We start from the raw sequence: 10,812 nt of genomic DNA on the forward strand, positions 1-10,812 counted from the left end.
ATAGTGTACATGAAAATACTCATACGGTCAAAATAATCAATAGTTTAAGTGTGGGGTTTTAAAATCTAGAAAATTTGTATTTGAAACTTAGTCCTAAATTGACATTTATAATAAGAGGATAAGTTTGTAGGATGAAAACCATAATTAGAAAGTTGTCTAAGGAAAACCTGTAACCAATCATGTGATGTAATATTTATCATAGATTTTGATTGAATCCTTGAAATTTCTTGGACGTGCCTCTAAGGGATGTCCATGTCACAATCTTGAAGGATTTAATTCTTTGGAATGACTGTATATTATGTTGGGTTGGGTTTTACCCAATACATAACACAAATCTTAGATAACTGAAATAATGGGGTTTAAAGAGTAATCGCGTAGGAAATGAGTTTAAGTAACACACCCCCTAATACATTTCTTCACATAAGAAATGAGTTCAAGTAACTAAAATCCCCGTAATATATATCTTTCTCAAATAAACATTTTATAAGTTGTTTCATTATTCTTAATAAATTTAACAATGGTGTATAATAATTTAAAGAAAAATATTGCAAAGAAACAATCCTATATAATACATTCAAGACAACTAATTAAATGAATATTATCACACCATAATAGTAAGTTTACATAAGTGCACAAAAATAAAAGACAATATCGCCGATTTGAATATTGTAGATAAGGGAATTCCATGCTTTCCCGTTCTAAATAACCCTTTCAAAAATGGCAAATAACATACAACCAAGTAAGCACTACATAGTACTTCTCCATAACCATATTCAAGCTCACTTCTAATACGGGAGGCATATTCAAAAAAGCTAGTAACCAGTGATGTGAGTTGAACAAACAATATAGTTGTACTAAGTAGAAAAATTGAGGACTCGTTGAAACTAAACCTATCATCACCAGAAGATGATTCATTTTTCTTTGTTATTTCAAAGACAGGTTCAGATATTCGTAAGAGTTTTAGTAGGACGGTCAAAAATCCAAAAAACCAAGAACTCATGGTATTAATTCTCATCATCCTCTGATTGTTCCACCATGTTGTAATTGACAATCCTGTTTTTAAACTCTCTGATAGAGTAGATATGTTGTAAGTCACAAACAAAAAAGTATGAATCCAAAGTTTCTGCGTGAAATTAGCATAAAAGAAACCTCAGTATTTAATGGGGGAAAACTTATTGATAATATGCATTATAAATATTTTATTCTTACCTTTGGCAAGAAACTGGAGTTGGTAAGAATACAGTAGGCTGGTAGAGCAGCATAGCAAATTTCTGGGATTGATCTTACAGCCCAACTCAAGAACCAAAGATACGCCAAAGCTTGTCTAAATTGAAGCTTACCATAGAGAAAACCAAAAATTGGGTTGTGCTCGTTGAGTAGAATTTCAAACAATCCTGAGGCCCACCGTTTTTGTTGGATCATATTTATTATGTTATCTTGAGGTGAGCAACCCTTAAAAGAAATTGGATCCGATGAACAAATTTCAGATCTCCAACCTCTTGTATGAATGTTTAGTCCAGTAAGTACATCTTCTGACGTTGATCCATATAACCATCCCACCTAATTATTGTTTTCAAAACATTAGAAGATAAATTAAATCCATGCTTGTAAGTTGTACATAGCTAGTTTTAATGCTTATGATTATTTGTGTTCCTCACTTGTTTGCCCCAGGCAGTGTCGTGTTCATATTCGCAACTAGCAACTTTTGTTGCATCCTTAAGAGAGTTGCGAAGGTTATCATTGAGAGTTAATATTTTCCCTTCCAAAGCATGAGTAGCTGATTTAGCAAATATCTTTGAAGTTCCAAAGGTCACTTCCATTTCTAAAAACAAATAAGAGAAAAACATCTTGTAATTAAGATAATTAGTTTGTATATACCTTCTAATTTTCAAGGAAAAATGACATGACTACTCAACTAGTCAGAAGGTAAACAACATTTATTCACATATTTTTTCAACTAAAAATTAAACTTGAAATTATTCAAATGATTTGACCTTGGTAATTTAGATAATCATATAAATGTAAGAAAAAATTCTAGTATATATATAAAGAATTACCATTGTTGGTATCACCTCCATCTTTATTTCCATTTTGAATATAATGAGCAGGACAAAAGCCATAAAATACTTTTCTTCTATGGAAGCAATTTGTTCCTGCATAAAATATTCCTTGAAGTCCTCCATATCCACCACCTATGTACTAAATTGGACAAAAAATAATAAAATAAGTTTGTTTATAAATCAATAATTATTTTGACGTTAAAAAAAGGCTTAAATAAATTTTTTATCCCTCTAAGTTGGTTTATTTTTTGTTTTTCGTCCATGTATATCTTTTTTTGGATAAAGTCCTATAATGTTGAATTTTATTTGGTTTTAGTCCTTAAAGGTAAAATTTGTAAGAAAATTTGCAGATTTTCTGCAGATTTTAATTTTAAGGATTAAAACCAAAAGGATTTTAATATTCTGGGATCTTTTTTAAAGAAAAACAAGATATAGGGACGAAAAATCAAAAACACATCAACTTAGAGGGACCAAAAGACTATTTAAGTCTTAAAAAAGTTATGCATATGGATATTAGGGTGCTTTAGTTATTAGTCTTTCAAAATAATTAGTCTTTCAAAATAAATCCACCCACCACAAACAATGCCACAAGCTGATTTCCAAAAGGATCGTCTCTTATCCCATCATAGAATTGTTGGGGACATTGAACAAATGCAACTTCCTTATATCTTTTTGGATCTAACAAAATGCACATTGCGTGCAGAGCAATCTTTGGATTGTTGACGTGCATGTCACAATCTAAGTTTAAGATGAAAGGAGCATTTGTCATCAATCCAGAAACTCTTGTCTGTTCAAAAAACAAATTATGAGAAATTGCATATTTCAGAAAGAAAATCTTTAGTTTTTATCACTATAGACAAACTTGGATATTAATAAAGATTACTCGATATGAATTTGAATCATATATATTGGTGAGAATTATGAATTATTCATATATTATGAATAAATAATGAACTATTCATATATATTGTTGTGTAAATATTGTTTTTATTATGAATCAATAACAACCATAAAATTATTTTTTTTAAAACTTACTAGCACATTCATAGCACCAGCCTTATATTGGTGTGGATGTCCAAGCCTCTTCTCTCTAGATATGTAGATTACATGAGGCAGACCATCTACAATATTTTCCTTATTCTCCCATATCACCTAAAACCATGAGGAAAGAATTTGTTATGATATATGCACCATTTTAAGAAAACAATATTATATCAATTATACATTATAGTTAGAATTTTAATATGGTTAGTTGTCCATGGATGATCGGTTTGTCTTAGAAACATTTCTTATCATCTCTTCTGTTATATTCTCTCTCTCTGTTTAAGGTTACAACAATAATTATTTCTAAATATGAATCCTTTTTTAAATTTTTTATTTGAGGGGGTAGTAAGGAAACTAGGAAGGTTCGTTAAGTACATTGGAACAAAGTTTGCCTAGTTGTGATGAAGAAGGTTTAGGAGTGAGGAGAGTTCGATAGTTCAATTTTTATTTGTAAGATCATCAACTAGAATTCTTTAAGGTGCTTAGGAGGCCGTGGAAAAAATATAAATTCAAGTCATCTTTCTTTCGAGTATACTTGTTTTTCAAGAGGTGTTGTACAAAATTATGAAGTGGTTGGGCATTTGTAGTGCTTTTCCCTATTGACTCAATGAGTCAAACTTCTTAATTTTGTGGTCTTATCTTGATATAAAGGAGATTTGCAAAAGTCTTCAATTCATTTGGTTGACTTGTATTTGGATCTTAAGGAATGAACAAAATAAGATGATATTTGGTCATAATGAATTATCAGCTTCAGAGATTTTGGATTAAGTCAAAATTATAGCTTAGGTCTAAAAAGAAAAACTTGCAGCATGTATTAAATAATCGGTGGTCCATTTATCGTCGATTTATGTTATTCTCGAGTTTTTCCACTGAACCGTTTAATTTAGTTCGAGGTCAATTCTAATAGCAAGTAATTTTAACCTCCTCTCAATCGCAGTTGTGAAAGATCGAACTATGGTCCTCCCTTTTAAATTAGTGTATATTTTAGCCTCCTCTTTTAAATTAGTGTATATTTTTTAATGAATAGTGGTTGCGTGTTGCTCTTGTTCTTTTGGTTATAAGTCAATATTTAGTAAAGTTCAGTTTTATTCTATTGTTAAAACGTTATTTGACTTATGAGTTAAAAAATGAATTGATCAAAGTATAAAATTTGCATTAAAAATTATCTAATAATTATTAAAAAATATAAATGTTTTGCTAACTTAATGTCTTAAGAACACAAGTTGAAGAATTTAAGAGTAGAATTTAATCATTACAAAAACTTAAATGCTTAAATATTCTAAAAGGAAAAGAATAAAATAATAGAAAAAGTTTTTATATATGTCTTGTTTAGGACAAACCATTTGACAAGTGATTAAAAATATATGTTTTAAAATCTTTAAAGCAACACAACAAATAAACAATTAAAAAATATTGTATTAAAAAATAAAAATTATTTTTATACTTTAAGTATTAATAGAAAAGATAACCGGACTAATTTATTTACTAATTAGTTAAAAATTATATTTGATATGTACCTTGATTATAGTTGAATGATTTTTCTGGTTTTTGTTTGAGAAAATAGCCAACTCTCCCACAAGAGGAACTGAATTTTGTGCTGCATTCTCGATTTTACCCTTTAGGAACTCATATTCCTCCTGCAAATAATGAAAAAAAATAAAAAATTTATCAATTAAATATTTGAGTTGAAAAACTAGCTTTCTAAGGATAAAATGGCAGAAGTTGAAATTTACTTTTCCAAATTTTTAATTGAAATAATTTTTTTAATTTTTAAATTTAATTATAAATATTCTGTAAGTTGAGTACGACTTCGTATCTTTTCAATTTTATATTTAACAAATTTTTCCTTAAAAATGAATGAATTAATTTTAAATACTTAACTTTAAATATTGATTTAGACCTTTAAAAAGATTAACCTGTCTTTTCTTAAAAGCCTCATCCCTTTGAACTTTTTCCTAGCCATACAGTGTCAACTAGACTTATCTGATCTCATCTATAATATAAGAAAAGTAATGGTTCTGGAAAACACAATTTTAACCTTTCTTCGTTATCCTCCACCTCATTGATTTGGGGGCAAATTGTGTCTAAAAATTACTTTTTCTAACCAAATTGTACTATTGGTTACAACTTAAATGTAGTTACATAAAATTGTTACAAATTGCATGCATATGATTTTAATAGTTAAAATATAAAAAATGATAATTATGAAAGTACACAAGTGGTTACAAAAGCATATGTAAAAATAACACTTATGTTTGTCACTCTTCCCCAACATATGTCATTATGTATGCTTACTCTGCTAAAGCCTGCTATGCTTCTCACATGTACTCCTGCTACATTTCAATTAATGTATTTTCTTTTCAATTTTTGCTTTTATCTCTCTCTTCTCATTCTTCTCATTCTTCTCATTCTGCTTTCATCCTTCTGCTTTGATCTCTCTTTTCTCATTCTTCAACTCTCCATCCTCTGCTTTCATCTCTACATTTTTTTATGAAAAATAATTTTGTGGCTCCAATTCAATTCTAAATTGAACCAAAATAAATGTCAAATTTATTACCATCAATTCAGTAAAAACATGTATTAAAATTTTGTCTGCTTCCCGTTTTTCTCTCTTTCTCCTTTTTACTCTTTCTCAATTTTCTTCTCTTTCTCATTTATCTATTTTTCTTTATTCTTCTCTTATAATTTATTTCCATCATCCTTCTTCTCTCCATATTGGTTTTGTTCTACTTAATCACTATATAGTTATCTTTTATGTTTATCTTAATGGTGAAATTTTTATTTGGCAATTGGATTCGTTGTGTTCTCTTTTTTTGATGGTTTAGTGTTTTACATAGATTTGGAAATTCAAATCTTAGAAAAAAGTTCTGCAGATCTGATGAAATTATATTTGAAGAAAAGCGATGTAGATCTGAAGAAAATCAGATCTGGAGAAGATATTTTTGTTTGATCTCTATCATTTTTTTAAATACTCCTTTTATTTATTTATTTCATAATTTTTTTTTTTACTTTACTAATTTGATAATTTTCGGTAGAGTAGAGATAAGAATAAAAAATTATTTTTACATTTATTTTATATATACTTTTAAATTTTTAGACTTGTATTTACTATTGTTTTATTGATAAGTCAAAGGTTGTCTCATGAATTTGTTATTAAAAGTATATTGGATGGAAAAGTAGTACTAATTTCTTTTTTGTTTCTTCCAATATATTTAATGCAAATGAGCAAGATTAAGGAAGCAACACAAATGATCCAAGAGATGGAATCAACATCATTAGTCTGGTCAAAGTTAATGGTGATAAATTAACAAAGTGAAATACAATAACAATTTTGATTCTGGTATAATACATCATTAATTTTTTTTTTATTACAGGATAATCATGCTTAGCACTCAATGAAGATATTCTTTCATTCATTTTCTTGTGATTTATTTGTAAAGTCTGTATAAATCCATGTTGTAAAATGGTTTCAACAATTGTATTAGAACTGAGATAGTTGAGTTTTGTGATAAACATTTGTGATATGATTATGGAAAATACAAATATACAATAGTTCTTTTGACATACCCTTTTTTAATAAAATATTTTTGTTAATATACTGTAATGATAAATAGTAATTAATAAAAACAATAGTAAATATTAATAACTCTAGAGCTTCAATTTGAATAATTTCATTATCAATAAATTAGGAATAAATGAATGTTTTAAAAAAAAATTATTATATATTTAAAAATAATATTTTATATAATTGAGTTATAATTAATATTCTATATTACTACATAGAAAATATAATTGAGTTATAATTAATATATATTAGAAAATAAAATATATAGAAAAAATTAGTAATAATTAATATTATTATTTTAACAATGTTTTTATACGGGAAAAATATTTGTCATTCTTATAAAAAATATTTGTCATTTAGTAACTTTATACAGGAACTTTAGTATAATTAGACTACTATCAATTTCTTAATAATTCATTCATTATTAAATAATTTTTTATTTTTAAAAATTATAATTAATTTGAATATGTTTGATTTTTTTTTTTAAAATAGATTTGACTAGATCTAAAAAAAAATTTATTTATGGGAAAAAATTTACTACTGATTCATAAATTTTTATAAATAAAGTCAAAAAAAAATTATATGGAGGGAAAATATTTTATCGATTAAAATATTTGTATTTGTATATACATAAAAATAATAAACACTTTTGATTAAATAATTTTTTTCTTTTTATTCTATATTTTATAAACAAATGCGCGTAACACACAAGTAATTATTATAAAATAGACGCGGTACGCGGTACTGAATATATTTTTGTAAATAATGCAAAACAAAAATTATGTTTATATCCAAAAAATAAATGGTTGGTTTTAAAATTCTATATATATACAAAAAATATAGCCACCAATTTATTATCTTTTTTAGAAACAATAATATTTTTTGATTAAATAAAGTTGACTTTCTTTATTATATTTTAAAAACAAATGCGCGTATCGTACCAGTACCCGTGCGAACGCACGGGTATCCCGCTATTTGGTTTTAAATAAAATACATTCTGTGTAAAATGATTTTGTTTAACTTTTTTCTTAATTTTAACAAAATATCTTAATTTAAACAACATTTATTTATATGTCTAAATTAAAAATAAATAAAAAGCACCAATTTTAATTAAATTATATTTAAAATATAAATAAAAGATAATATCTCAATCCATCCGTAATACTATTAAACATCTGGCGAGATTTCATTTTCTTCTATTTTCGGAGATGTATCTTCGAAAACATTTATTTTTATTTAATATTAAATTGTTCCGTATCATTTCGTAGTTAGAAATTTACGCGCATGAGAAACCCCGTGAGTGGGATGAGAGATTTCCAAAAAAAAAAAATTACCTTCATTCTTAAACGGTCTTGATAAAATTCTGGTGAATCTTCTGTGTTGCTAACATTATCTTCATCTGAGAAATATCTAAAAGGTGCTCTAACTTGAACATTGTATTTCTTACAAAAAGGTACCCAATGCTTTGCAAATTTAGTAGCTTCTTGAAGGGCATAGAATGTAAGAGGTGAACAACCATCATCAGAAACATAACAAGCTAGTTTGTTAGCTGGATAATCAAGTGCTAATAGTGACAAGACTGTGTTCACTGTGATGATTGGTGGTTCAAGAACTGGATCTGCTGTTGTCACAAACAAATCCAATGCTGGAAGCTCAGATTCAGATACCCTTTGGAAGAAGAAAAAATGATGCATTAGTTATCCTAGAAGATTATTAAGGCATATAATATAATCAGGACCGATTTAAGGGCGTGTAAGATGGGTTACCGCACACGACTTCAAAATTTTTAGAATTAAGCTATTATTAAAAAGGGCCACATAAATTATTTGTCACGTTAAATCGTGATTAAATAGGATTTCTATTTATTTTTTCATAATTAAATTATAGTTAACCTACACAAGATCTCAAAAAACTTGACACGGCTCTGAATATACCTAAAAAGTTTAGAGTAAAAAAATAAAAGAAGAAGCAGTATACCGAAGCATGAGACGGTCTAGGTGAGTTATGGTACGAGCAGGAGACCATTTGGTGCTCATGGTGAGAATCCATGTGAAGGTGAACCATGACTCACAAAGTAGAGCAAGGACACAAGGGATGCTATGGTTTTTGTCATAGAAAATACGGTAACCAAGAATCAAGAGGAGGAACAGCAGAGTGAAGGAATCCATGACTCTTGAAAATGTGTATTTGAGCCATATTTTATCATAGAGAGGGAGAGTGTTTTCATTCGCCATGTTCATTCAACTCAAACTGAGCATACGGGGGATGAAGTGTTGGTTTATTTATGTGTTCTGTTGTTAGAATGGAAACTCACAGCCAGCCATACATTTATAATAGGAGAATCTAAAGCTTCTATTTCATAATAGTTTAACATAAACAAACTACAACCAAAAATAATTGTCCTAAATTTTATTTTGAAGATAGCTTTAGTCTTGTTTTTTTTCATTAATATCTTCTAATTAATACTTTACATTTTTTCTAAGTTATTACACTTTATATATATATATATATATATATATATATATATATATATATATATATATATATATATATATATATATATATATATATATATATATATATATATATATATATTAACAGTCTCTCTATTTTAGTGGAAGTCATCACTCATCATGAGGGAAACGTTACCAATCTTTCTCCATGATGACCAACCTAAGGACATAATTACAAGTCATCTATAAATAAATGATTTAACAAGAACTTAAGATAATTTCATTCTTGACTTATCTCATCATATAATTCATATCCCTCATATGTAATACACGTTAGATCCTTATATCTAGCACACTACTAATACTCAACCAATTAAATATCAATAATAATATTTGAACATGTCATATTCTTGAACACTCATTCGATAACTCATTTAATATCTCTCGCTATCTATCTATCTCTCTCTATCTCTCTACATCTCATTCCATCTCTTTGTGCAAGTCCTCACTCATCATGAGGAAAACATTACCAATCATTCTCCATGATCACCATCCCAAGAACATAATTAAAAGTAATCTATAAATAAAGGATTTAACATGAATTTAAGTTCATCTCATTATTGATCGATCTTTATCATATAATTCATATTCCTCATATGTCATACACTCTAGATCCTTATCCCTAGCACATTGTTAATACTATGTTGATTAAATATCAACAATGATATTTGAACATGTCATATTCTTGAACACTCATTTAATATTTCTCTCTTTCTCTCCCTATCTATCTCTCTCTCACGCACACAAGCTGACTTACACCCAAACGCATGTGCGTGCATACACACACAATAGATCTTACTATTTTCATTATAACAACATCATATAGAAAAATAACAAAGAAAAACATTAATTTTCTCATCTTTATTTTAGTTGTGTAATATTATTATTACGATACTTTGGTACTTAGCTGTGGTATAAGAGAAATTGGTTCGTTATCACTATTTTGTTGCGATTATTATTCCTGGTTACTACTCTCAGGTGTGGTTTTATACTTTTGCAATGATTGTTAACATGTATTAGATTTGTTCAAGTAAACTATAAAACGTATAATATTGCCTACATATATTGTACTATTCGTAATTCAATTCAAAATCATGGCAACAAAATTTAATATTGAGAAGTTTAATAGGTTTGATTTCTCACTGCGGAAATTAATGATAAGAGCAGTTCTTAGAAAATACAATTGCCTAGACGCCGCAATTTATGGTAGACCTGCATATATCATTGATTAAAAGTGGAAAGAGTTTGATGACAATGTCATCACCAATGTTCACTTTGTAGCAGATTACTTGGTATTGTCAAGTATTATAGAGAAAAAGACTGCAAAGGAGATTTGAGATGTTTTCATTATAAATTGAACGAGGTCAAGCCACTTTTACACAAGATTTTTCTTTAAAAAAAGGCCCTATACTCTTTGAATGAATGAATTCATATCAACCACAAATCAATTCAACACCAAGCATACATTATTTTCTCCACTCACATTGTTAGATTTCACGATAGCTAAAAATGTCGTACAAAACTTATACTTCATAGTTTACCTGATTAATTTGATCAACTCATCATCAACATTACAAACACCAATATTTTTTACTCTCCTCATTTTAATGATGTTGTTGGTGCAATTATT

General features: G+C 27.8%; 1 protein-coding gene across 3 annotated transcripts; it reads right to left on the bottom strand.

Annotated features, from left to right (window-relative positions):
* Nucleotides 1-573: 573 nt before the first annotated feature.
* Nucleotides 574-9,017, bottom strand: LOC131653498 (cellulose synthase-like protein B4). 3 transcript variants are annotated; one of them, XM_058923657.1, is made up of 9 exons: nt 8,647-9,017; nt 8,004-8,337; nt 4,622-4,741; nt 3,096-3,212; nt 2,635-2,847; nt 2,073-2,199; nt 1,659-1,822; nt 1,210-1,560; nt 574-1,123 (listed from the first exon to the last, which is right to left on the bottom strand). In XM_058923657.1, the coding sequence occupies exons 1-9, from the start codon at nt 8,907-8,909 to the stop codon at nt 602-604; spliced, it is 2,211 nt and encodes a 736-aa protein (XP_058779640.1). In that variant the 5' UTR covers nt 8,910-9,017; the 3' UTR covers nt 574-601. The 3 variants fall into 3 exon arrangements, with proteins under 3 accessions (XP_058779640.1, XP_058779638.1, XP_058779641.1); XM_058923655.1 differs by having other exon boundaries at nt 2,058-2,199; nt 8,647-9,015; XM_058923658.1 differs by lacking the exon at nt 2,635-2,847 and having other exon boundaries at nt 2,058-2,199; nt 8,647-9,016.
* Between the last annotated feature and the right edge of the window lie 1,795 nt (nt 9,018-10,812).

The sequence above is a fragment of the Vicia villosa genome, linkage group LG2 (genome assembly GCF_029867415.1).
Source record: "Vicia villosa cultivar HV-30 ecotype Madison, WI linkage group LG2, Vvil1.0, whole genome shotgun sequence".
In the NCBI taxonomy this organism is placed as follows: Eukaryota; Viridiplantae; Streptophyta; class Magnoliopsida; order Fabales; family Fabaceae; genus Vicia; species Vicia villosa.

Coding starts and splice junctions, on each gene's coding strand:
- LOC131653498 (XM_058923655.1), bottom strand. CDS start 8,909: ATGAACATGGCGAATGAAAACACTCTCCCTCTCTATGATAAAATATGG. Junction 8,338..8,646: donor CTAGACCGTCTCATGCTTCG/GTATACTGCTTC, acceptor CTTCTTCCAAAG/GGTATCTGAATCTGAGCTTC. Junction 3,213..4,621: donor ATCATTCAACTATAATCAAG/GTACATATCAAA, acceptor TCATGGTTTTAG/GTGATATGGGAGAATAAGGA.